Source organism: Aythya marila, assembly GCF_965140915.1.
Source record: "Aythya marila genome assembly, chromosome: 23".
Classification (NCBI taxonomy): domain Eukaryota; kingdom Metazoa; phylum Chordata; class Aves; order Anseriformes; family Anatidae; genus Aythya; species Aythya marila.
Window position 1 is genome coordinate 7143692 of NC_139064.1, and position 25948 is coordinate 7169639.

The following is a 25948-nucleotide window of genomic DNA, read 5'->3' on the forward strand; positions in this document are numbered from 1 at the left end:
GATGCTCAGCTTGGTGGCACCCCACAACGGTGCAGCCGTTGGGGGGCTCGTCCCCAAAGCACACAGGGCTGCTCTCGTGCTGGGATGCAGCCACAGCATCCGCCCCAGGGAGCCAATTCCCCTAAACACACTTTAGTGAAAGGAACAGAGGAACAGACTCACTTCCCCTTGTACTCGGCACAGGCTGCACACGGGTGCCTCACCACAACCTGGGGGATCGGGTGGGAAAAGGGGGCTTGGGGAGGGACACGTTGCTGGGGCAGCCGCCAGTCAGCTCGATTTATCACCCCAAACTCCTTGCTGCAGGACGAGGAGCAGGGGAGCCCCAGCTTTTGGCTCCCCACCTGCCACTGGCGTGTGCCGTAGCAACGCGTTGGCGTTGCCCAATGCTTCCGTGCCTGTGCTGTGTGACCTGGCCAGGCTGCAGCTTCAAGCCGAGCCTTCCTAGAAAACACCAGCACCGCTCCCTGTGCGGGCACTGAGCCCCCACAGGGACAGACCCCACGCTCACCCCAAATTTCCCACAGAGCAACACTTTGGACCTGACCCCAGACATGCCTTTAAGCAGTGTCCCTTTGAGCTCTCGTGATCGCTGAACCCCCCCCAGCTCTGCCCTCCCAGTGCTTTGCTCCCGAGCACCGCATTTTGGGACCCTCCTCGGGCAAGACCCTCACCTGCAGTGCACGATGCCAAGAGCTGAGGGGTGGCAGAGACCCTCATTCCCGGAGTGGGGCCAGACGGAGTCTGAGGATGGGAAAGGATCCTGTAGGGACAGGAGAAGAGGGGATCAGCCCCCACAAGCCCCTCGAACAGCAGCGCTGCTCTCTGCGGTCTGCATCTGTGCACCCTCAGTGATGCTCGGCCCAGCACCTCGTGCCTGATGGGTGCTTCTCCCCCAAAAAAATACATCTGAACGTGGCAGCTCCCTGTGCCCATTGGGCACAAGGTGAGGATGAAAACCAGGGGAGGGCTCAGAGGCATTGGGGATGCTCCGGGGCTCACCCACAGCGACCCAGGCAAGGGGCACGCTCCTGTGCACGCGAGCAGCAGCCAGAAGAGGTGGACAAGCACGAGGAGCCAGCGTGCTCCTGCTTGTTTCAACACCTCCCCTCACTCTGCAGTTTTCCATGCTTGCATCACCTCTTCCGAAACAAAGCATCCTGAGTCACGCCAAAGCCTTTCACCCCAAAAAAAGGAGTACAGTGTTGGGTGAGCACCGGCAAAACCCACAGTCCCACAAGCGACCCAGCAGCAGTGGTGCAGCACGCACAACCTCGCCCACGGAAACCACACTCCCAGGGCAAGCCCCTGCTTAGTAATAGCAAGATAAGTGTGAGCACAGCTTCAGAGAGCAGCCTGCAAATGGCTCAGCAGGGCCAGGAGCTGGGGACACCCACCTGCGATGCAGCAGACACCGGCACAGGGAAGGGGGATACATCAGCCCCGGGCCGGCAGCATGGCCTGCGGTAGGCAGCAGGATCACCTAGGTGGGAGAGGAGCAGTCAGGTAGGGCACGTTCACTCTGGAGCCTAATGGGATCCACCACGAACAGCGAGGCTGGGCGATCCCTGCAGCTTCCTCCTCGCCCCTCCGTGGTCCCCGACAGAGGCCCTGTCCCGTCCCCTCCGCCCCGAGGGGGGTACGGGGACACCCACGGGCAGCGTGGATGAGCTGCCCCGTCCCTCGGGGGCCCGCTGTGGGGCTGGGGCGCCGCTGCTGAGTGGAGCAGCTGGTGGCTCAGGTGCGGAAGCGGAGGCAGGGGAAGTCGGCAGCGATCCTTGGCCAGGAGGCCAGCCCTCCCCGGGGCCTCCCTCCCTCCCACATCCGCCACGGGGCCATCCCTGCCAACACAGTCACGGGCGAGGACGGCACCTTGGGGCTGGCAGCCAGCCTCCATCCCCCTGCACGTCCCCCAGGGACCCCAGTTTCCCCAGTCCCCCTTCTCCTGTCCCTGGCTCCAAGTGCCAAAAAATGGCGTGGCCAGACAGATGTGAGCTCAGGCATGTTTTTCCTTGCCTGACATCAGGTTTTGTAATCGTTTGCCTCGAGGAATGTGGATGGACTACAGACATGTTTGGGGTGGGGGGGCTAATCCCCTGCCTTGCTTGCTGCACAGGGGCGAGGGCACTCGGGCAGACCAGCTCTGTGCAAAGCAGGAGCTGAGGGCAGCAAACAAGGTGGTTCTCCGCCACAACCCCCACACAAACTAGAGATTCACAGATCCCACCTGAGATCGTCACACTGCTGCGGGTAGAGCACAAATGTGTCACCCCCCCCCCATCTGCCTTTTTGGGGTGTTTACCCCCGTGCTGGCAATGCAGGAGCCCACCTCCAAATGCTTAAATTGGCACTTTCCCACCTGCAAACTAAGCTGATCCCCACTACGAAGCACAGCTCCAGACACCGGTTCCACAAAAGCCCCCATCTGCACGACAGCCTGGCAGCAGCCGTGCTCCCCCCTTACCCCCATCTTCACCCTGGACCCCACACGCTGCCACCAGCACCTTTGGGGTGAGCGTGGGCTGGTTTCACCCTCAGCATCACCACAACAGCCCCGCAGCTCCTGCAGGAGCTCAGCAGCTCTGACGCCGTTCATCCTGGAGCAGAATGAGGGACACTGAGCACACCCCGTCCCCTGGGGCTGCTGCACCCCCTCCCCTCAGCAGCAACCACTCAGCCCCTACCTCAAATTCAGGCACCTGTCAGCTGGGATCTGGTGGAGCCTGGAAGGGGTTTACCGGGGGGCTGAGGAGCTGTGCTTGGGGGATTTTTTGCCTTTCTACTTGCAAAGCAACCCAAGAGTGGGTGAGCAGGGGGGTGGTCAGGGCCAGCCCCCATTGCCCCCCCATACCCTCCCAGTTACGCTTTCTGCAAGAGCATACAATCAGCAGGCACAACGCCCACCGGGTGAGGGGGGCAGCCCTGAGCCACTGCCCGGTACAGTAGGAAATACCTCTCTGTCCCCAAGGGCTTCCCCACCGCACACATCCACCAGCCCCAGGAGGCCGCGTGGGCACCCCCCTGCCCCTCACACCGTGGAGCACAGGGCGGGTTGGGGTGGAAGAAACCCAAAGCTGGGCAGGGCTCTGGGGCAGTCTGCGTGGTGTCTAACAGCGCTTCGCTCAGCCCTTCTGCTGAACGCTCATCAGGCTTCTGACATCGAGCCGGTGCCTGCTGGGATTCCTCAAAGAGGAAAAGAGGTTGTAAAACAGCATTTTATCCATTACTTTTTTTTTTTTTTCCCTCTCAAAAAATGACCAACAACCACCACCACCACGAGTTCTAAATGAGAATTTTCCATTCCTTTATTTATGGAATAACCCAAGTCAGAGGCTATTCAGCTCAGAAGTATCTTGAAAAATATTTTCTAGTATTCTAAACAGCGCTTTTCAGTAAAGCTTTAAAAATAACTAACGATACTAAAAACGCGTTCAATCGAACGTGACTTGGGAGCGGTGGTTTCACGGCAGCTGCCACCCTATCGCGGGGAGGGGAGGCCCCGCAGCACGCCCGAGGCCCTGCCCCGGGGCACGGTGAGTCACGGGCTGCCGTGAGCCGGCCCCACCCGGGAACCCCGAGCACCGGCACGCCCCGAGCAGCACCCGGCACCCGCGGGGCTGCCCCGGGGTCCCCAGGAACCGGCAGGTGCCAGCCTGCAGACCGGCCCCTTTCAGCTCCCTCCCCCGGCACAGCCTCCAGGGAGAGTCCCGGGGCCCTCCCCGCAGATTCTTCCCCCTGACCCACCCGGTCCCAGCTCCCTCATGCGGGCAGGTACAGGAGCGAACCTCCCCCCACCGTGCCCAGAGCCAAACTGCCATGCGCATGCGCATGCGCCTTTTATACCTCCTCGAAGTATCGTGAGAACAAAGCTAATTCTCACGCACGCGCCCCCTTCTCCCCCTTCCTGCAGGAGGAAAGCCCCGCCCTCTTTCTCTACGAGCCAATGGCATGGCGGTTGGCGAAGGGGGAGGGCCAATCGCTTTCCGTTCTCCCACCCACAGCCCTCCGGGGGCGGGGCCGCGGGGCGCCTGCGCGGGGCTTGGCGGCGGCCGGGCCGGGCCGGGCGTCTATTGATGGGGCCGGGCGCGCGGCGCCAGGTGCGTGCGGGGAGGGCGGGGGGGGGGGGCGTTGCCATGGCGACGGCGCTGGCGTTGCCGTGGTGACGGCGGGGCCGGGGTCGCGCGCGAGGATGGGGAGGCGGCGGCGCTGAGGGGAGCCCGGGGCCGTCATGGCGGGGGGGGGACGGGAGGGGATCTGAGGGGACGAGAGGGGTCCTGAGGGGATGGAGGAGGGGATCTGAGGGGCCGGGGGGGGCAACCTGAGGGGCTGGGGGGCGGATCTGAGAGGATCTGAGGGGACCTCAGGGGGTCCTGAGGGGCTGGGAGGGAGATCTGAGGGGATCTGAGGGGGCCGTGGGGAAATCTGAAGGGCTGGGGGGGATCTAAGGGAACATGAGGAGACCTGAGGGGCCAGGGGGATCCTGGTGCCGCACCTCAGCCGCCCTGCTTTGGGAGCCTCCCCCCCCCCCCCCCCCCCCAGCGTGTTTTGTTTTTTTGTTTGTTTTTCTTTCAGTGTTTCGCCCTGAAAACGCTGCAGGGCAGCCACCCGCTGAAAATAACTTCTCCCTTTCCTTTCCCCGCAGGTGTAGCGGAGGCGGCTGGCGGCAAGGAGTGGGCGACGCAGGAGGGAAGGTGAGGTGGCTGCCAGGGGGCTCTGCGGCAGGGCGAGCCCCAGCCCCGAGGTGGGTCCTGCCCGGTTAGGAGGGAGCTCAAAGCCCACCCAGTCCCACCCCGTCCCACAGGCAGCAACAGTGACACCTCCCCTCAGCCCAGGGTGCCCCCAGCCCCATCCAGCCTGGCCTTGGGCACAGCCACAAGATGGAGAGCCTGTGACTGAACACCTTTGTCTGGAGCCCATCAGCCTATGGTATCAGGTAGAGGGCTGTGTTCATGCATCGGTGCAAGCAGAGCAGGGTTTGTTCTGTTTGCTTGGCAGGTCCCCCTTATACCTGCAGTCTGACCCTGCCATGGGTGTCAGAAGGAAAGGAAGGGTTTCGTGAGCCTGCTGCAACTGCAGCTCTTGTGTGGAAGGGCAGTGCTCAGGAATCAGCCAAGGACAGCTTGTCGACTTCCTTCTGGGTTCTCCTACCTGAAATATGGCAAGTTTTAAACTATTAATATTTGCCTTATTCCCAACATCTTAAAGCAGCTTAATTTAAAAAGCAGTTCTGAATTGGGCCCCCGCTGGTGGCTCTCAAAGGAGCTAAAAATAATAGATGAGCAGAGAATTTGTACTTGCTTCGCTACCTAATGAGCTCTGTACTCTGAGCGTTTCCATTGCATTAATATGTGGATGTTGCAGTGCTGGAGTTTTGAGCCCATGACAGATGCAGGGCTGGCAGGCATGTGGGGTATGCCCATCGAAGGAGCCAGATCTGCTCCATGCTTCTGCTTGTGCTGCTGGTGGCTGAGCTCAGCCAAAAACATTGGAGGGATCCTGCTTTACCCTGCACCTTCGCTGCCACAAACTCACCCTTTCAATCTCTAGAAATTGATAGGAAGTGATTGGTTATACCTCATGGTGTTAAAATACCGTTAATCAGCAGTCAGCAGGGCTCTGCGTGTTTGTATCTTGTAAGCTGTGTACAGCAGCACCCTGAGGGGATGCCACCCAGCCTGAGTCTGTCACGGAACAGCTCCTCACTGAAGAGCACCGAGTTGGAAGAACAATTTTTTATTTTTTTTTATTTGCTTAAACTTTAAATATTCAGGTGCTCTAGTGTGCAAGTGTAGCCTGACTTGTGTACTGGCTGCTGAGTGTGCAGCCAAACAAAGGGCATCCACAGCCCATCCTCTAGGTGATGCGTGTGGAGAGAAAATGCCTCATAAATCTTCCAGGGTGGCTCTGTGCCCAGGGGCCAGACACTGAGCAGTGACATCGAGCAACGTAGTCCCTCCCAATCTACTTGTTTGATAGAGTTAGCACAGGCTTTTTGTGAATGCATACCCTGTGAATGTCAGCATTCATTTGGCATATCCTCTGCTTAGGCATTTGGTTTTAGCTTAGCTAGGTCTTTGTGTTTCATGTGTTTCACAGCTGTCTCCTTGGATGTGTCTTTGTATTAAACATGGAATTGTTGTTGTTAAAGCTTCTTCTGTGGAAGAAAGTTTGTTCTGTGCTGGCAACTTGTGTATCATTTGAAGATAACAGTTCCTTGGGAAAATCTGTTTTGGGAGCACAGAGCATCAATTCAGTGTTCATTATGGTCCTTTGTTTCCAAATTAAAAGTAGGAAGTGACACACCATCTCTCTTTCTCCCTTAACTGTTTTTCCTTGCCTTCTGTTCCGCTATTTTGCTTTTAGTGATGAATCGGCAGACTCATTCTTACAGTCAGCAGGAGCTAGCTGTACCTCAGAGGCTTTAAGGTAAATTAACAAATTTCCTAGGTGTGGAGGGGGAGGGAGAGCCGAGGGCGGTGTTTGCGCTGTCTCCAGCTTACTGTAGTCTAAGTACCTGGAGAGCTCTGGACATTTCAAGGAGGAAGCTGGAGGAGTGTTTTGTGTCTTGCAAGATCCTGTCTCTGTCTTCTTCGTGGGACGCTCACGGCACAGTCGGTCACTGCCAAGTGCCCTGTGCAGGATTTTCCACACAGCAGTGGTGCCGTGCTCTGAGATAATGCTATTTAATTTTAGTTACTTTGGCCAGAACGTGTTTGTGCTTGCGTGATCTGTCCCCCTGGAGAGCAGACCTTTTCCCAGGCTGCAAATCCAGAGATTTATATTTCCTGGCTGAATTTCCTAGACTTGATCTTGAGAGAAATAATCTGTAGCTAGGAAGAGCTTTACTCCTGTTAAAGCTCTGAACGAACTGCACTTCTTTGGAGGTAGGAGAAGCCCAGACATTATTTGCAGTTTTTTTGTTTGTTTGTTTGTTTTTGTTTTTCTTTTTGGTTATTTGCAGTAAGTAGAGACGAAAATTGAAGTTCATATTAGAAAGCTAATTCTTGGTAACTATAAGGGATGTTTTTTCCTAAGTTCAAAATGGCTTTTAAAATGTCCTTAATGCTTTATAGTCACTTAAAAATTAAGCTGCCTTGTGCTGTTCCAAATACTGCATATGTGTAAGAGGAGCAAAACTAAAGCAGTGTTGGGGCAAGGGGTTAGCTAGTTTGTGAGTAAGCAAAACACGGGGCAACCCGGGTAGGGATTTATAGATAGGCTTGGTTTTTGAGTCTCAGAGAACAGATAATTTGCAGTGTAAAGCCAATATAAAGGTAAATTACATCTGTAAACCAAACCAGTTGAGGAACTGGTATTTTGGGGAGGATTTTACCCTTGGCTGTTACGTATGCTGCCTAGGAGAGAAGTGAGAGCAAACCCAGGCAGCGCTGGGAGCTCTGTGTGTTGCTTTGTACAAACTTCCTTAAACATTCAAGCTAATGACAGGTCTGTGCTTTAGCCCCTAGCTCATCTGAAATGTTTGCTCTTTCTTTACACCGTTAATTAAAACGGGTCTGGCTTTGTGGAGCAATCTGTCCTTCCAGAAGAATCTCCTGAGCAAAACAGAGACCTTTCCCTCCTGACGGGGCTTTTTCCCTTAAATGTTTTGCGTCCTGCCCTGGCTGCCTCCGCTCGGGGTGAGCTCGAGTCACTGCCTGTCTGACCATCTGCCTGAGCAGTGCCAGTGTGCGTGGTCCCCGCTTCCTTCCTCCTGCCCACCAGGCAGCACTGCTCAGAGTGTGGGCTTTCCTGGCAGCTGCACCCCGAAATAGTTCCCTGCAGGGCCTGATGGCTGCACGAGGTGGTGTCTGGGGGGCACATGGGGTGAACAGGAGGAGACAGCCTCTGATAGGAGTTCCTGGAACAGCGTAAAAGTGCAGTCAGGCTCTGCCACAGGTTTAACGCAGGGTACAATGTTCAAAAGGGTTTGTGGTGGAGGAGCTCGCAAGAGTGGGGTGTGTAAGCCCAGCTGGCTGGAGCCTGACTCCTCACTTGCTAAGTGCTTTTTAAAAGTTTGATCTTAAATCTGAGCTTTAAAGTAAAATAAAAGTGATTATTTAGGTGGCGGGCAGCATGTGCAGTTTCAGGAGGCAGAGTGGCACGCCTGGCTCTCCAGCTCCCCTCTGCCAGGCATTCCCGTGCAGTGCAGGTTTTCAGAAGAGGTGAGAAACGGGAGGCCAGCGAGCACGCTGTCAGCACCGCTCCTGTGAGCATCAGCATGTCCCGTTCTCGTTATCCAGTGTGGAAAGATGAGTTATCGAGATGAGTGGGACAATCTCCTAAATGATTCCTGCTCACACTTACAGCCTAGCTGAGGTTTCATATCTGTGTAGAGTTTTCCGGTGCATTACGTCTGAGTGCTGCAGCTTTGCTCCTGGAGCTGGTGAAGAGACTGCAGGTGCCTCATTTGTAGAGCAAGCGCTCGATTCTCACTGTGGCTGCACGACAGCGAGAGGCTGCAGTACTTGGACAAGGCTGGCACTGCAGGCCAGTTGCTTTTGTACGTTTACATTTGGCAAAAGCCTGCCGTTGGCTTAACAGAAACCAGAATTGTTGTTGGACTCGTCATTGCAATTGGCAAGAACAATAGATAAGGGTGAATAGATCTCTCTGTTTTCTTTCCATTTTAATAGACTTACTTTGGAGAAGCAAGTGGGAGAGGAACATTTGCTGGCAGGCACTTTGTATTTTATGTAATGGGCTATTGAAAGAGTTCTTGGGTATATAACTTCCTTTCTGTCGGCTTTAAGGTCAGATCCCACCACGTCTAGCTGTATGGTGGGCTGGATAATCCTTCCCTCATCGCTGGAGAATGAAGTCCTCTCAGTAGCCTTTTGTAGCCAACACAAATCTTGTGCTCCTTCCCTCCCGCTGGTTCTGAAGCAGCGAGTTCTCCAGCACGCAGCATCTCGGAAGGGGGCCAGCGCCGCTCCAAGGTGCGGGCCGTCAGACAGAGGAGAATGGCTGAGGCGAAACAAAGGCTGTGGCACACGGTCAGCCACCTTTGTAACCGTGATGGCAGGGCCCTGCGGTGTGCCAGAGGTGTCGCCCCTCCAGGCTCCGAGGGGCAGTGGCACGCTGCCCGTGAGACGGCTCTGGCACCCTGCGGACAGATCAGGCAGGCGGTCTCACAAAACCTGGTCATAAAAGAAGCCAAGGACTTGGACGAGAGCCAACGTGCAAAGTACAAAACCAAGAAAGGGCGATTCTTGGCCCAAAGGTGGTGTCATAAAGATAACAAAGCTAGGTGTTTACCTGCCCGTTCCAAGCTGGCCGAACAAAAACCTGTGCTGTGTTCCACGTTGTGTTGCATGCGTGTAGTGACTTTGCTTGTGGTGATTTGTCTACTATAGAAACTGGATGGCTTCTACGGTGAGCCTGGGTAAAGACACATTAGTGGAAGATGGAATGCCACCTGCAAAAAAGCCCAGGTAAATTTAACTATACTCCTGTGAATTTCTTCTCATAAGAGCTTTTTCTGTAATCTTGCATCATTCTTTAAAGAGAATGACATTTGGCACAAAGCTTTAGCAGTCGTTTCAGTTGCTGATCCGAGAGCTGTGTGCTGTCTCTAGCCCTGCCCTCTAACAAGTGTTTTCCTGCCCTGTGTGGAACAAAGGCCTTAATGCCAAGCATGTACCAAAGAATTGCTTTGCTGCTTGTTTTCTTAACACCTAAGTCAGGATGAATGGTTGCAGAGAAAGCTTGCTTTTACTGCACTGTCTCTGTGGTTTTGTTTGGTGTTAACCCTCACTCAGGTGCTGCCCACCCCTAGCACTAGGCCTGTTGTGGCAGTTGTGCTACTGCACTCCGCCTGGATGGTGGCTCCGAGGAGGACTGGCAGTTATTGAAATTACTTTGACTTTGCTGCACGTGAGGGCTAAATAATTCCCCTCTCGAGGCTGCCTGTACTGTTAAGTAGGTCATCTTGCAGTCCTCTGCGTGGGGTCTGCTCCATTTTCAGCATGGCACTAACTCTGGGCATACCTCCACTTCTCTCCAGACAAGGTTGTTACTGTGGCTGCTGTGATGGGCTTAGCTCTGGAATTAAGACATACCTGCATCATTGCATACCTGCATGGACACTTGCAAAGGAGAAGCTGATTCGTCTAGGGAGTTGTCTTCCACTCACCTGATGTATTTATTGGTTCTGGAGGGCTGGAATACACTTTCTGTCTCTTCTGGCCTTTGTCTCCACTTTGACCCAGCGAACGAAATGAGCAGGAGAGGCTGGGTGGATTTTTGTCCTTGCTCAGGACATCACGAGTCTATTTGTCAGTGCAGGAAAAGAATGTCTCTTCTTGGGTATTTGTTTGGCTTTCAGCACCTAAGTTTCTAGTTGTGTTTTTATAGTAGCTCATTAGCACTAATACTGTTTGGAGGTGACACTTGCAGTCCCCAAACTAAAACCCACTAAATCTAGAACTAGTTTGCAGCAGCTAACAGTGAAGTCCTTCTGAAGAAAAGGTTAACTCATTTGTTTTCTTAGGCAGTAGAGGAGAAAAGGCAAAGCTCCATCTGTGTGGTGTCTGTTTCCTTTCTTATTCTTGCAGAGGATCACATGTTTGCAGATAAAAGCAGTCCTTCCAAGCCAGCTGCCTCCCCAGGCTGCTGCTTTGCTCAAGGCTGAGGTTCTCTGGGAAGCTGCAGTCCCTCCCTGCTTCACAAAAGCAGCTTGCCGCCAGGCTGCCTTTAGGCACAGCAGCATGGGGAGAAGTATATCCACTTAAGGAAAGTTTGATAACATCAAATTTAAAAGCACAGTGCAGGTGTAAAGCCAGGAACAAGGAAGAGGGGAAGAGGAGCTGATAAGGAGCACCATAGCCAGACAGCTCTTTGATTAGACTCTTGTTATGACGTGGCCTTGTAAAAGATTGGCCTTGAGTGTCCTGCTGACATTGAAAACATAACAGGCAAGGGATTTCTGGCACAGCGACGCCCAGGCTTAGCAGCCTTCTCAGCAAAGAGGGTTGGGGTGTGGGAAGGGCCTTTCCAGGGCAGAGCGCTGGGAGGAAGCCCCCACTTCCTTTTTTTTTGTGCTGCTCTAAAGAGGGCTGCTGTCTTCAGCCCCCCCTTGGCCCCTGTCACTTAAAGGCAGAGCAAGCTTTGTGGTGTTGGGCACCTGTTTGGACCAGGCACGGTCACGGCTGTGTTCACTCCTCTCACAGGGCTCTGATGTGTGCTTTCCTGATGCAGGATGAGGCCTTAAACTGCCCCGTGTGTTAAAAGTGCCCCTACATCAACGAGTAACTTTCTGTGTTGCTCACTGCATCTTTGCCAGTGTCTCCAGCTTTTCTATTAGCTTCCAGTTATTGTCATTCACAAGACTTGTGGCCCTTCCGTCCTGCAAAATTCAACTGACTCAGCTGTGCTTCAGAAGTACTGCTGTGCAGCCTTGGCCTTCCCTGTAAGGTCGCACCTCCACACAATGTAGCTGTGAGCATCTGATACCGACCTGTGGAGCTGGGCTCTGCCTTTAGGGGACACCAAGTTGCCTCTCTTCTGTTTATCGGAGAACCCTAGTGGATATGTTGATGCAAAATTTAGGCAGTCTTGTTCTCGGTCTGCATGTGCCGTGACCCAGAACATCCTTTTATGTATGATGCTGCCAGCTGTGCTGCTTTCCCCTCTTGCAGGAAGCTTCTGCCAAGCCTAAAAACCAAGAAGCCTCGGGAGCTTGTTCTGGTGATTGGGACAGGAATTAGCGCAGCGGTCGCTCCCCAAGTCCCAGCACTGAAGTCTTGGAAGGGGTTAATCCAGGCCCTCCTGGATGCTGCTATTGACTTTGATCTTCTGGAAGATGAAGAGAGCAAAAGGTTTCAGAAGTGTCTCCATGAGGACAAGAACTTGGTTCACGTTGCCCATGACCTCATCCAAAAGCTGTCTCCGGTGAGTGTGCTTTAGAGCAGGGTACATAAATGTCTCATTTTCCTACCCCTGTCATGGGAATTGGCTTTTGGAAATCCACCAGTCCTCTGGCAAGTACCGTATGTGCAAGGAACCGAGCAAGGGCAGTTACTGCGCTGGGTTCCTGGGACGGTGTTTTGGGCCTGATTACTCTGAGCCAGATCTGCATTTGTATGGCCGATGCACTGTCAGGAGCAAACAGGAGCACAGAGGCATCTGTGTGTCCCCTTAAATAGCCATGTGCCCTCCTGTGCCTGCTTAAGTCTCGTTGTCAGGCTCTGTGCTTACCAGCTTCTGGATATTTAATGATGAGCATGCCAGGGAGCCAGAGGGCAAGAGGAAATCCCACTGTTCAGTTGTGGAGAGTGACGCTCCTTTATTTCTGACCTCCACAGCTGAGCTGTGTTGATGAGTCTGGATGGAGCAGTGCTCTGATGAATGTCTCTTTTCAAACATTCTCATGGTCTTGCTTTTCAACCTGAAGAAAAAAATCTGATAGAAGTGCACTGTGTTTGCCTTGCAAGGCCCGCTAGCTTTGCAGAGTTCTTCAAGAAACGCGGGGTGTTTTTGTGTATTCATTTGGCATGAAATACTAAAAGAAACCAGGCTCTGATCTTAATCTCTCTCTGCTTCTCAGCGCACAAGCAATGTTCGCTCAACATTTTTCAAAGACTGTTTATACGAGGTGTTTGATGACCTGGAATCTAAAATGGAAGATTCTGGCAAACAGCTGCTTCAGTCTGTGCTTCACTTAATGGAAAATGGGGCACTCGTGTTAACCACAAACTTTGATAACCTGCTGGAACTGTATGCAGTGCACCAGGGGAAGCATCTGGAGTCTCTTGACCTGACGGATGAAAAGAAGGTAAAAGATGATGATTCTTTCTGATGTCAGGACTGAGCTGGGACAGCACAGGACAGCACAGCTGCGGGGTGTGCTCTTATGCCCGTGTAAGGGGATTGTGCTGTTCGTGGGAATTTACATGATGTTAGACGAACTCCATATAGAGGCTCTGACAGCTGGGGGCAGCGAGCAGAGGCATGAAGATGCTGGCTTGTTTCTGAAGTGCTGTGCTTATTGGCTGACATCCATTGCTCAGGAGGAGCCTTTGAGCCCTTCTTTGATCTCTGTCCTTGAAACTTGTGGCTTGGCCTTGCTGAAGTATCGCAAGCCTTGCTTCCACATAAGGCTCGGACTGACAGTTCTGACTGACCCAGGAACCCTGAGTGAGAAACAAAGCCGGCCTGTCTATTTTGGTCATTTTCTGATGAGTGCTTGTTGTGATAGCATTCTCAGGGCTCTAAGCCAGTGAGACAGCTCCTGGGTGCTTTCATCCTCCCCCATCCCTCCTACTCTCCCTGCTCTTCCCAAAATGGCCGAGTGGCTCCGTGTGGGACAACTCCCTGTGCTGCAGCTTGTGCCGCCGTGCTGCTGGATTTGTAGCTGCTCACCTCAGACAAACCTCCCTCCTTACCAGCAGCCCCAGGCCTGCAGTCAGGCAGAAAATCAGAGCGTGGCACAGCACAGCCCGCGCTCCCCCCCACCTGCCCACCTCATCTTCACACCGCGGGCTTTCTTTGTGGAGAGCACGGTGTCTTTGTTTGTTGCACATGCACCGTGTGGGTGCTGTGAAGTACTTAGTCTTTTTCCATTCTGACTCATTTCTATGCTTCATGTTTCCTCTGTGACCTCTTAATCTACATGGCTGGAAGTACTTACAGCGATACAAATAAGCATTCTAATTATTGCAAGCTTAAATGAGCGGCAGTCTGTAGGAGTAAACTGAGAGCCTAGGAAGAGGCTTTCTGGAATGAAGGTCAGCTGCTGAGCTTTCTCAGATCTTCCCAGAGCCTAGAGGGGCCAAGAAATGAATGCTGTAGTCTCATGAAACATGCTGACATAATGTTTAGAGTTTTTCCCATTTTTCTGTTGAGTCCAGTGTATTGATTAGGTCTCTTCCTGTGGCATCAGCCATTCAGCTGAAGTGTTAAATCAAACAAGTGCAACAGGCTGCCGCTGCAGGCTGTGATGTAGAGGCTATTGTACTTGGGACCCCTTGAGGAGATAAGATGTAACATGAAAAAGAAGCTGCCTCATTGAGAAGCTTCTCCAGAATTGTCTTTTTGACAGCACATAATTCAATGCTTGAAGAGGTAGGAAGCAAGTCCTAGAACAGGAGACGCAGAAGACCTTAGTAAAGAATATCCCCGTAGCAACTTGTTGGCAGCTGAACTGTCTGCTCTCGCTAATGTTTCTGGCACGGTTCGTTTTGTGCAGGTGCTGGAGTGGGCACAAGAGAAGAGGAAGCTCAGCGTCCTGCATATCCACGGCGTGTACACAAACCCGAGTGGCATAGTGCTGCACCCGGCCGGGTACCAGAACGTGCTGCGCAACACGGAGGTCATGGTGAGGCACCTCGCTGGCTCTGTGCGTGGCACACTGGCAGAGATGGACCAACTCGTTTTGCTTTTTCCTTTAGCTTCACTGGGTCAAAAAGCAAAGAACAATTAACAGCCTGCCCCAACTCATGTTTGCCAGAGCAATCACCTGCCTCTCGCTAAACCTCGTGATTGTTGCAGCTCCTCAGAACATGTGTTCACTGACTTGAGGTTACATATTTTAAGAACTCTGTATATACAAATCTTCAACTTCCCATTCCAGCCCCTCGCAAGCCTGTGTAAAGACTGGGCAAAGATTCAGCTGAGCTTAAAACATGAGGTTAGAGACAGGCTTCACGCAGAGTAATCAGAATCCTGGATTTTCTTAAATAGAACAAATTCCTGAGCAACTTGCTCTAGCCAGTTAATCTGCAAAAACACCTCACCACGTTTCCATGTGGGCTGAGGGAATGGTGACACTCCTGAAGAGTCTCATAAATTAGAAGCCAAGTACTCTATGTTTTACCTTGTGAAGATAAAACTTGCGTTTACTAAGAACATTGCTCTTTTTTGTTTGTTTGTTTATAGCGAGAGATTCAGAAGCTGTATGAAAATAAGTCATTCCTGTTCTTGGGCTGTGGTTGGACTGTTGATGACACCACGTTTCAAGCCCTGTTTTTAGAAGCTGTGAAGCACAAGTCAGACCTGGAGCACTTTATGCTCGTGCGGCGAGGAGACGTGGATGAGTTCAAGAAGCTCCGTGAGAACATGCTGGACAAAGGGATTAAAGTGATTTCCTACGGAGATGAATACGCAGACTTGCCTGAGTACTTTGAGAGGCTGACGAGTGAGATCGCCATGCGGGGTCGGACAGGTACAGGGGCTGCAGACGGTGCTGGGTGACATCCTGTCACAGCAGCACAGTTCTTGACTGTCATTGTGATGTCTGGAGTGCAGGCAGTGTAACCCCTTTTCTCAGTGCTGTATTACTCATTAAGATTTTTTTTATCCAAATTGTCTGCAACTGTAGTTGGATTTGGGGCTTACTTTCACACAATCACTGTTATGTTCATACAGTGAAAACAGCTCTACTGCTTCCAACACATCCAGACTTAATTTTTGAGGTGTAGCTCATGTTTACTCCCTTTCTAGTGAAAGAGCGTTCCAGTCTCACAGTGTGGTCTTGGTGACTTGCATGCTGTGCAGACCAAGCTAATGCTTTAACATATGAGATCTCACTAATCATAAAAATCAGAAAAAAGAAGCAAGTTTGCTAGCCAGGGCCTTGCTGGTGTGTGTTCTGAAGGTAAAACCCATCCAGGAGAGCCTGTCATGTGAAACTACTCAGTGCTGCATTCAGATCCCTAGCACTGATCACTTCTGAAGTGCTCTCAGCATCTCTGCCTTCCCAGAGAAATACGGGCTCAACACCTGATGCTGTCACCTTTCCACCTGGTACTTACACTCTGCTCCATTTTAGGTGCGCTTAAGGAGGGACAGCAGCTGAATGGCTCCGCCGCTGCCCATGACGAGATAAAAGGTAAGATTTTCCCCCAAGCTCAGAGCGAGCAGCCCTGTCTGCAGCAGGGCGAGCTCCTGCACGGCAGCTGCGTGTTGGGGTACAGGGCTGGGCACCACTGCCTGCCCTCCCAGCGCAGCAGCCACAGGTAGCTTGTCCTGCATGGCGCCTCCAGAGCCAGTCCCAGTGCACAGCTTTCAGAGAGGTCCTGCCTGCCCTGCAGCGCTTCCCTCTCCCTTTCTCACCACTCTGCCCAGCTGGAGCCTCCCTAGGCGCCAGGGGAGCCCAGTGTGCCCCATGCAGGTTTCACAGAGCCTTTTGTTTGTGCACAGGATGCAGCACTTGAGCATCAGCCTTGCCCCAGGAGCAGTGCTGCAGAACCTCCCCAGGATGGGATGAGCAGGAGCCAGCAGCTCCATGGAAGCCTTCGAGGTCCGTCCAGGGGAGGAGCAAAGCCCCCATCCAGAGCTGCTGCTCTCACCCACATGCACTGAGACTCACAGAGACACATCAGGCACAAGACAGAGGGCTGGGCAGTTCCCTCGCACTGTTGCCTGATTTAATGTAGTGATTGTCTTTTTTTAATCAAGGGTGCATTTGCCTGGGGACTGTTTTCTCCCCACCTCAACTGCAGCCTCCTGTAATTTCATACTTAGTGCTTTTGTATTCTGTACTTTCACTTTAAAATGAAACTTGAGCTTTTTTTTTTTTTTTTTTTTTTTTACTTGAAGCTCTAGTTTTCTAGTCCTTTCTTTATACTGTACAGTATTTTGTATGTTGAAGCTTGTATTAAAGACCTGTTCAGCTACCCCCTGCGGGCTGGTGTTTTGTTTGTGCTCAGACCTTTCACACAGCCTGCCCAGGACTTGGACTCTTGCAGGCTGAAGCCAGAGGCAGGAGTTGTCTCCCCCGTGAGGAGAAAGTTGTCCTTGCTGAAGGCAAGTTATATATACACAGAAAACAAATTATGGAGTTTATTTATAAATTATGTCTCTTAGCAGACAGCATTCAATTTATTGCACTATAGCACATCTGCAAGACAGAGCTACATGACATTGCAAGAGAGTTTTGTATTATTCAGTGTAGCACTTTAGACCAGGATCAAGAGGCACTCTAAAGGGGGAGAAAGGGCGCAGGGAAGCAGCAAGCAGCCACCCTTGTCTTCCAGTATTTTTTTCCTTTTGCTAGCATATTTGAGGCAGCAAATAACACTGAGGCCAGCGGGCAGAAGACACACAGGGGCACGTCGTCCTCTGGCTGGTAGGAGAACAAGTCAGATGATCAGACTAAGCCGCCACAGCTCCCCAGCTTCTGCCACAACGTGCAGCACCTGGGTGCCCTGCAGCAGAATCCCACTGACAACAGAAATAGGGACCTTAAGGCAATTTAACATTCCCCCTCTAGCCCCTTGCTTGCCCAGCACAGGGGCAGGCCATTGCAATTTTTGGTTTATCAACTTTGGTGAGCTGCCACAATCAAGCCAGCACTGTGAATGGTCAGATGTTCTAATGCTGTCACTACACAGCAGCCATCCCTTTCTGCAGCCTGTGGGCCTGCGTACCTGCCTCCAGCCTGACAAACAAGCCTGTGTCATCCCTAAGCTGGTCTAGAAATCAGAAGCAGAGCTCACAGGCTCAGTAAACACCACCAACAACCCCCCAGACAGCCCCCAGATGCTGCTAACAATTGGACAACCCCAAAGCACAGCAGGTCCTTGCATTGCCACTTGTACAGCATGAACAATACAAAGCTCTGGTTTCAGCCTCTGTAAGGGAGGCTGAGTGACTTAAACAGAATGAAGGGATCCGGGGAAAGGCTGTCACTGGGTGAAGCCCCGGCATTGACCAGGTACAAGTGCTCCAGCTGGAGAAGACAGCTTTTATCCAAAAATAAACTGTAGTCAATAAATATGGCAGGAGAGCACGGAGCTAACTGGAGTAAGCACAACAACCAGAAACACCACCAGCCTAGTTTACAATCACGCAGCCAGTGGAAGGATTCACAGGCAGGCAGGGGAAGCACAGCTCTCGCGCCCGCATCCCTTCATTCTGTTTTGCACTACACTGGAAAGACTATAGTCAGTCACGGGGTAAAGCATGTTCTTCTGAGACATCTGCAAACAGCAATTTGGTGCAATCGTTGTTTTTAGGCCTTCATGAGTGCTGCGACCACAGCCTTGGCGTTAAGGCTACGCAGATCACAGTAGGTTTGTCCAGTACCAACAAAAACAATGGGCTTGCTTGTGATGTAGGTCATGGAGATCGCAGCACCAACCTGCCAAGGACAAGCATCTTTAGCCAGGGCCAACTGAGGCTGGATTTCAAAAAAAAAAAAAAAAAAAAAAAAAGCACCACTCCTCCCGCTTGTACAGAGCCTGCTACTCCAGAGAACTATTTCTAGTTCATCCTACACCATGACATGGAAGGAAAATGAGGACCCAAGAATGCAACAAAGATCAGAATTGCTGAGCCTGAATCTCTGGAATTTAGAAAACAGGCAGATGCAGAGCCAGTTCAGCCTGCTTTGTTCTTGGCTAACAGGCTGCTCCCTGTGGCGCAGGCCCCTTGCACTCTGGGGTCTGCTGCATCAGCAGGAGGCTGGGAGGGCAGGGAGTGTGACATACCGCAGAGCCAGGTACCGGTACCACCTACAGCCACAACTCACCTCCTGCCAGGGTTTCTCCTTTTCTGGATTTCAGTCCTAATGCTGCACAAGCAGGTTCAACCCTGCCACAAGGTTTTAGTGCAGTGACTCTGCATGGCATTTAAGCTGGGGTCTGAAGGCCCGATTTGTAGTGCCCTTCCCTGCAGATCCCTCTGCTTGCTGCAGCTATTCCAGTGCTGCATCCTCAGGGAACCACATCAAACAGCCTCCTCCTATTCTCCAGATCCATACAGTCCCAACTCTGTATGACCTGCTGCAGGAATGCTAATGAACTGAGAAACCTCACAGCCATTTTTCCAGAGGCACAGAAGTCAGTATGCTTAATTTTGTTCAGATGATTGCGGTGCATCTACACGCAGAGAACTGCATCCAGGACAGCACAGAAACACCGTTTGTTGACTGCATCTCTCTTTCCTCCCATCACCAATGGGTGCTCACACCAGCTCTGTACAAGGTTACATTTAAAAGGAAATCCCTCCTAGGGCATGAAGCGGTCTCCTTACCTTGTCATCAATGGTGTCGAACTTGGTGAGCACGATTCCATCAATGAGCCGGGGTGTCTGGGCCATGGAGTGATCAGCCAGTGCCTTGTTAAACTTGACCTGAGGAAGACAACATACCCAAGAAATGCACTTGTGATGCTGACGCTGTCCACAACTCCTCCAACAAAACCTGCAGACAGACACCTTCTGCTCCCATCCACCCTTCAGGAAAACTCTCAGCACTCACCAGCTGATCCACGGCCTCATTGCCCACCAGAGCTTCCCCAACAAATAGGACCAGGTCGGGAGCATTGACTGCGATCAGCTTTGCCAGAGCAGTCATCAGTGGGGCATTGTCCTGCATACGGCCCGCTGTGTCCACCAGCACCACGTCAAAGCCCTGGTTCCGAGCTGGGAAGACAGGGAGGCAGTATGAGCAGGAGGAAGCCCAGGGCCCCCAGGACAGCCCCTCCTGCTCCCAGCTTCCTCCTACCATAAGAGATGGCCTCCATGGCGATCCCGGCCGCGTCCTTCCCGTAGCCCTTCTCATAGAGCTGCACCATGGTCCGCCCACCGTGGCTCTCGGGGGGGTGCAGGGCATTGAGGCGGCGGGTGTGTGTGCGGAGCTGCTCCACTGCTCCTGCACGGAAGGTGTCACACGCGGCGATGAGGACGCTGAAACCATTCTCGATAAGCCAGAACGAGATCTGCAGCCAGCAACGGAAAAGCCTTGTTAGCAGCTGTGGCCTGAACTCAGCAACCCCGTCCCAGGGAGCCGGCACGACTATGCCCTACCTTGGCCAGGTTGGTGGACTTCCCGACACCGTTGACACCACAGAAAGTGACCACGTAGGGCCGGCGATGACGCTGCGCATCCATGACATCGCGGAGGACATCCACACGGCGCTGGGGCTGCAGGATCTGCACTAGAGCCTCCTGTAGGGCCTGCTTCACTGTTGAGGTCACCGCTGGGAAAAAGGAGATATAAAGAGAACCTGTCACACCTGGAAGGCAGTCCAGGGCAGCTCTGAGCCCCAACCCACAAGCATTAGGAGGCCAGGAGGACACCTGAGAGCTTCCGAAGTATCATATATGATTGCTCAGTTTAACAAAGTTGGCAGGAGTCACAGGCCTCCCTCTTTTTCCAAAATAGCTGGGGTCAAGCCTATTTGCACAGCTTGGATCTCCTGCACTTATTTGAGAGGAAACTGCAGCAGCTGCTGGGACGACCCGATTCCGTGTAGCACCAGGTCAGAGAAGCAGGAGATTTAGGCCAGCAAGCCTCACACACCAAAAGAGATGAGTGCAGTGCAGCCACTTACTGGTGAATGTTCCCATCACCTTCCCTTCCAGTTTCTTAGCCACTGATTCACAGAGCTGGACTGCAATCTCAGCTGCCACGTTTTTTGCTTTGGGAGAGAGAAGAGATCGGGGTTAGTGGGGCTGAACAGGTGGCACATGCTTGGACATCAGCATCCCACCAAGCCTTGGCAGTTTGGTGGATCAAGGGAAGGCTGAGTGGCAGGATCCTCCCCCCTCCAGATTAGACTGCTGTCCTCTTCTGCTGTTGACAACTCCCCCAGAGGCAAGGCAGGAACCTGCGACACTTCCTGTGAGCAACAACTCCCCAGACCGTGGGCCTTACCCAACCCTCTGGAGCCCGCCCTAAACACAGCACTCGGGAACCAGCTTGGCCTGCCTGATCCATCCAGTCGAACCCACATGCAGCAGACCCACACTTACCAATCAAATGGTCTTTCATCTTTTCCAGAACTGGGTCCATGTCCTCTCTTGTCAAGCTCTTGGAGCCCACCAGGCCTTTCAGCATGCCAAACATGCCTCCAAGGCCACCCTTCTTTGTGCTGCAGAGAAGCACAGTAGTTACCTCCAGGTGTGAATGGCACAGTGCATACAACTGCCAGCAGCAGGGAGACACACGAGCCTGTCATGCAGCTGACAAATGCTCCACTGTGTTACTGCTTGGACTGGAAGATGAGTTATGGGAGGGAAATCAAGAAGTGTGTAGCAATCAGGGGCTGTAGGAGCTTCCTACCTGGGTTTTGAAGTGTTCTGAATAACCTTCTCCTCTTCAGCTTCTTCATCACTCTCATATTCAAGGTCATAGAGGCGGCCGGGCTCCCGATTTCGATCCCCCAGGGCCTGCAAGGGGAAGGCAGTGTACTGAGAAGCGGCAACTGCTTAACTGCTTGCCTTCACTGTGACCAGGAGCAACGCCAATTACAGTCAGCAGCAGAAGCAAATCCACACAGATCCTTGTCAGAAGGGCTCAGCTGTCTGACCCAGAGTGCAGAAACTGGTGCTGCTTGCAGCTGTCACAGCAGGAGGAAACATTCTCTAGACAGCTGCTTTACACGCAGAAGGCCGGGCACCGTGATCCCCTTTTCTAGCCCTCAGCCAGCTGTGGAGACCAAGCTGGGTTCGTGATGCCCAGCTGACTCGAGAACAATGCACTGAAGCAGACACCGTGACCTGACTTCTTACCACATCAGGGTCAAATTCCTCCACAGGACAGGCCTCCGAGTTCCCATTGGTAGTGGAGTCACTGTAATCGAGTACTTTGGCATTAGAGTTCCCCAGATCCCACACTCTGGGTTTCTTCCCCTTCTCCTTCTGAGCATCAGGCTTCGGAGACTTGCTAAAACAAAGAACAGAAACACATTTTGTTTGGTGTTGTAAAGAATGAGCAAACAGCTCCTTAGAAGACATGAAAATTCAAAGCCCAGGTGTCAAAAAGGCAGAAACCAAAGCTAAAACTGGCTGATGCCAGGCTTCCACAGATTATTTACTTGAACTTTAGTCCTGTATCACGCTTGATGCGGGCTGCTTTAACCCAAACCAGGCATCAATGTGCCCTTTACTCACAGTCGGAAAGCCTCCCCAAAAAGAGATCTCGACCTGAACGCGAGGTCTATACTTTGAACTCTAAACTGTACTTTGAGCACAGTCTGATGATTAGCAGGATGATTTTCAGGGTCACTAAAGGAAGGAGAGGCTCAGGCACGGCTGAGGGATGGCACAGAGCTTCTTTTACACACAACCAGCAAAGAGCTGGTCTGAAGCACAGGCAGACTCCCCATGACCTGTCCGTACCCTCATTACCCACCTGGACTTCTCCCCTGCTTTCATGTGTCTCTTGAAGAATTCTTCCCGGTTCTTCTGCAGTATTTCATCCTTGGTCAGTTCCTCCTTGTCCCCAGCTGACGAGGGCTGCTTCTCACCCGGGGCTGCTTTATTGGATGCTGTAACAGTTTCCATTCCTGCAGTACAGAGCCCAGCACAAGCTCAGCCTTGCAGAACTGGTAACACCACAACCACCACCCAGCATTGCACCAACTCCACAGAAGGTTTTCCTCTGTCAGGAGAGAGTCCTGCTCCAGCCTCACCTCTAAGATTTTGGAAGCCTCAAGAAACGGGAGCACCTTACTTTGGCCCAAAGGCATTGGATATGATCCTCCCAAGACGGGCAGCTGACAAACCAGCTCTCCCAAAACGTCTTTGTATGTATGACACGTACACGTCACTCCCCACGTAAGAGCCAGAACACATGCTACATGACAGCGCCGTTACACCAGAACAACCTTTGCCTATCGCTGTCCCAGCTGAAGGGCTGCATCTCATACCACCAGTCCTCCTCAGTGTGCTCCCAGCTTCCCTTCACAAGGACAGAGCTGAGACACACTGAATTAAAGTCTTGCTGGCAGTTTCACTTTGCTTTCCGAAGGGCACCAAGCTGTCTCCTCTCACGACGGAGCAGTTCAGCAAGGCCAAGTCCACGGAAGGCTCCTGCTGCACCATGCCTGCTCTCCCGCAGAGCAGGGCACATGGAGTCACAGCACCACAGAATATCCCGAGTTGGAAGGTACCCAAGTCCAGCTCCTGGGTCCGCACAGCACCACCCAAAACCCAGACCCTGTGTCTGATAGCATTGTCCAAATGCCTCTTGAACTCCAGCAGGCTCAGTCAGAACAAGAAATCATATTTGTTAAGCAGGACTTTCCCCTCATGAACCCATCCTGGCTGTGAGCAAAGGCCCCTGAGCAGAGCTCCAGTGATGAAGGACCAGGAAAGCACAGGCTGAGACACACGTGACCCACATTTCATAGCTCTGGAATATTCACACCCCACAGGTGCACAGGCACTTTACCTTTCCCATCAACTCACCCTCCTTTTTGGAACCTTTATTCTTCTTGGTCTTGACTTTCTCCTTTGGTTTCTCCCCTCGGGTCTCTATCATACACTTGACAGTCTTCTGAGACTTCACAGACTGCTCAAATGTCTTCATTACGGTGGGAGCTCGGACTTTACTGCTCTCCTCCGCTTCCCTACGGGACAGCATGCATCAGCCTGAATTTCAGCTCTTTGCCCCCATCCCTACGACCATCTCTGCTCTAGATGGCAACATCAAAGAGCTCAGCCCCTCCCAGTTATCGGCACAGAACCCGCGCTTTAACCCACGTTGCCACTACAGCTACACCTGCTGCCAGCCAGCCGGCAGCACAGAAGCAGAACAGAGCTACCCACCACTGGCTATCACCCACAAAGCTGGGGAATAATTGCCACACTTCCAGCAGGGGAAGGAGTGAAAGTCACAAGGACACAGGCCCTGCTGCACGGGGAAGCTTTGCAGTGGCAGGAAAATTCATTACCGGAGGAGACGCAAAAAGTCATCTTTAAAATCAAAGGTGCCATTTAGGAGGCCCAGAGTGCCTTTCTGCTGAAACTCATTACGGTATTTGTCTCTGAACTCCTTGTGCACGTCATCTATCAACTTGTCAACGTAGGTTAGAGTCAGGATCTTTTGAAAGCCCACCTGCAAAAAAGCACAGTGAAAAGATGTCGCTCTGTGCAAATGGCACATGCATAAACTCTGCAAGAAAACCTGATGGGAAGTTCTTCCATTTCAGCAAGCAGATGATGCAAGCTTCAGACTACATTTTCTAATATAACCTCTGAAGCTTTTAGCATGTTCTCAAAGAAACAAAAGTCACACAATGCAGAGCTTCACATTAAAGCGTGACACCAATAAAAATGGGCTGGATGTTCCACAGCAACAGAGACTTGTACCAAAAAAACAGGAAGCCCTGTGCTTAACGTGGGCACACAAGGAAAGTTGTGGGGCTTCACTGAAATCAGGCAGAGAGCGCTTAAAGGGGAAAAGTCAGAACGTTTTCTAAGGCACAAGAATGAACACGTATTTGGCTTTCCTTAAGGAGGTGCAGTCACAGCAGACTTCTCAGGTGACTGTTCTGTGCTGAAGTTTTATTAGTATGTAGCACTCTGTGGGGCTTCCATCCCAGCTGCAGTGCATAAGTCTTAATCCTACCACAAACACTAAAACAAACTGATAGGGACCAGAGTGGTGCGTGGCTGAAGAGACAGTCGTGTCGCACCCACGTTCCTCACACAGCAAACCAAACCCTACAGCACACCAAGAGAGCCCGCTGAGCACACATCCCTCGGGCAGGACACTACCAACAACCTCAGGGAAAGGCCTCCCTCGTCCCAAAAACCTCAGAGTTCCACCCAGGGAGCCAAACCACGGCGGTGTGCATCAGAAGCACCAGCTTGCTGCAGATAATTATTCTCCAGCCCCACATGCACGAGCACTGCTCTCCCAGCAGGGAGGTGTGAGCTGCCCGTGCCCCACCTGTGGCCATTCCCATGCCCTCCCAGTCCCTCTGGGTGCCCGGCAGGGCTCACGCCTTATCCCAGGGCGCTCCCTCCAACACCTGGCCCAGCTGCAGCATTTCCTGACGGGCACCACCTCCTCCACAGTGCTGTGCCACCAGCAGAGCAGGAGGAACACCAGGGATGTGACATCCCAGGGAAAGCTTCAACTCCGAAACGCAAGCTGCTGCCTGTGCTGGGCTGACTGAGCTTCCTCACCAAGCGAAGGCTTCAAGAGGTTTGGGGCAGGCAGCTGCAAGCCTCAGCCCCGCAGGAAGGCACCAGCCGGCATTTCAGCCCTTCTGGAGCTCCTGAGCGAGCCCCAAACCTCTCCTGAGCGACCCCTTTCTCCTCCAAGCATGAGCACGCCCCTTCCCGGGGGTCCCTCAGCCCCCCAGGCGGCAGAACACATCGCAGCACAGTGCTGCAGCATGGCAGGGGCCACTTACCACAAACACCAGCTCAAACTGGTTGTCCAGCTTGTACTTGAGTGTGAGGGCCTCATGGGTGAAGGAGTTGTTGCCGCCGCGCTCCTGCGGGAGGAAACCAGCCACTCAGGTGCCTGACGACACACGGGGGGCACCCCTCCTTGACATGGCCCCCCTCGATATGTCCCCCCCTTAGTGGGGGGGCTCCCCACCCCCCTTAGGTGCTGCCAGGCGGAGCCGCCCTCCCAGTGGGCCCAGCACCACCCTGCTGGGGGTGTCCCCGAACCCCCTCTCTCCCAGAGAGGAGCCCCCCGGGCAGAGGATCCCTCCCCTCCCAGCGCACACACGGCCCCGCTCAGCGTCCCCCAGAACCAGGGGCACCCGGCCGAGCACAGACACGGGGGGGGGGGGGGGGCTGGGATGGGACAGCGGGGAAATGGGGGGACAACGGTTGGAGGGAAGCGCTGGGTAGACGAGGCGGCCCGGGGCCACCGCCCCTCCCCCCCCCCGTTCTGCGGCCTGCCCCGGCCCCGCCCGGCGCCCCCCCGGACCTGCAGCAGCACGGAGCGGATGAGGGCGTTGACGGGGGCGGTGGCGGCGGCGGCGGGCCCGCGGACACCCTGGAAGCACCAGAGCACGAGCCCGCCCTTGCTGAAGATGGTGAAGAAGTCCAGCATGGCGGCGGCGGCGCGCCGGGCCCGGCTGCGCGCACACGTCGCACTGCCTCGCGCGGGGACACTTCCGCCGGAAGTCACCGCCCAGCCGGCGGGGCCGCCCATTGGCTGCCGGGCGGGAGGCGGGGGGCGCGCGCGGAGAGCCGGGGGCGGGGCGAGACGGGGCGGGCGGGGATTGGCGGCGGAGAGGGGAGGCGTGGCCTAGAG

At 53.3% G+C, this 25948-nt stretch overlaps 2 protein-coding genes across 4 annotated transcripts; one reads left to right on the forward strand and one right to left on the reverse strand.

Moving 5' to 3' along the window:
- Positions 1-4048: 4048 nt before the first annotated feature.
- FAM118B (family with sequence similarity 118 member B) lies at positions 4049-16511 on the forward strand. Of its 3 annotated transcripts, none has more exons than XM_082778143.1 (9): positions 4049-4097; positions 4643-4691; positions 9354-9431; positions 11637-11889; positions 12545-12772; positions 14186-14314; positions 14875-15160; positions 15767-15826; positions 16138-16511. In XM_082778143.1, exons 3-9 carry the CDS (start codon positions 9361-9363, stop codon positions 16149-16151), a joined length of 1041 nt encoding a protein of 346 aa, XP_082634269.1. In that variant the 5' UTR covers positions 4049-4097; positions 4643-4691; positions 9354-9360; the 3' UTR covers positions 16152-16511. The 3 variants fall into 3 exon arrangements, with proteins under 3 accessions (XP_082634269.1, XP_082634270.1, XP_082634271.1); XM_082778144.1 differs by lacking the exon at positions 4049-4097 and adding an exon at positions 6364-6426 and having other exon boundaries at positions 4650-4691; XM_082778145.1 differs by lacking the exons at positions 4049-4097; positions 4643-4691 and adding an exon at positions 4914-4926.
- A 280-nt stretch (positions 16512-16791) lies between these two features.
- Positions 16792-25798, reverse strand: SRPRA (SRP receptor subunit alpha). Its single transcript, XM_082778140.1, has 14 exons — positions 25619-25798; positions 25089-25172; positions 23619-23782; positions 23134-23294; positions 22076-22229; positions 21454-21607; positions 21005-21111; positions 20695-20813; positions 20274-20360; positions 19747-19919; positions 19445-19658; positions 19199-19362; positions 18973-19071; positions 16792-18079 (listed from the first exon to the last, which is right to left on the reverse strand). The coding sequence occupies exons 1-14, from the start codon at positions 25742-25744 to the stop codon at positions 17951-17953; spliced, it is 1935 nt and encodes a 644-aa protein (XP_082634266.1). The 5' UTR covers positions 25745-25798; the 3' UTR covers positions 16792-17950.
- Between the last annotated feature and the right edge of the window lie 150 nt (positions 25799-25948).

Coding starts and splice junctions, on each gene's coding strand:
- FAM118B (XM_082778143.1), top strand. CDS start 9,361: ATGGCTTCTACGGTGAGCCTGGGTAAAGACACATTAGTGGAAGATGGA. Junction 9,432..11,636: donor CCACCTGCAAAAAAGCCCAG/GTAAATTTAACT, acceptor CCCCTCTTGCAG/GAAGCTTCTGCCAAGCCTAA. Junction 11,890..12,544: donor TCATCCAAAAGCTGTCTCCG/GTGAGTGTGCTT, acceptor TCTGCTTCTCAG/CGCACAAGCAATGTTCGCTC.
- SRPRA (XM_082778140.1), bottom strand. CDS start 25,744: ATGCTGGACTTCTTCACCATCTTCAGCAAGGGCGGGCTCGTGCTCTGG. Junction 21,608..22,075: donor AAAGCAGGGGAGAAGTCCAG/GTGGGTAATGAG, acceptor TCTTTGTTTTAG/CAAGTCTCCGAAGCCTGATG. Junction 21,112..21,453: donor AGGAATTTGACCCTGATGTG/GTAAGAAGTCAG, acceptor TTCCCCTTGCAG/GCCCTGGGGGATCGAAATCG.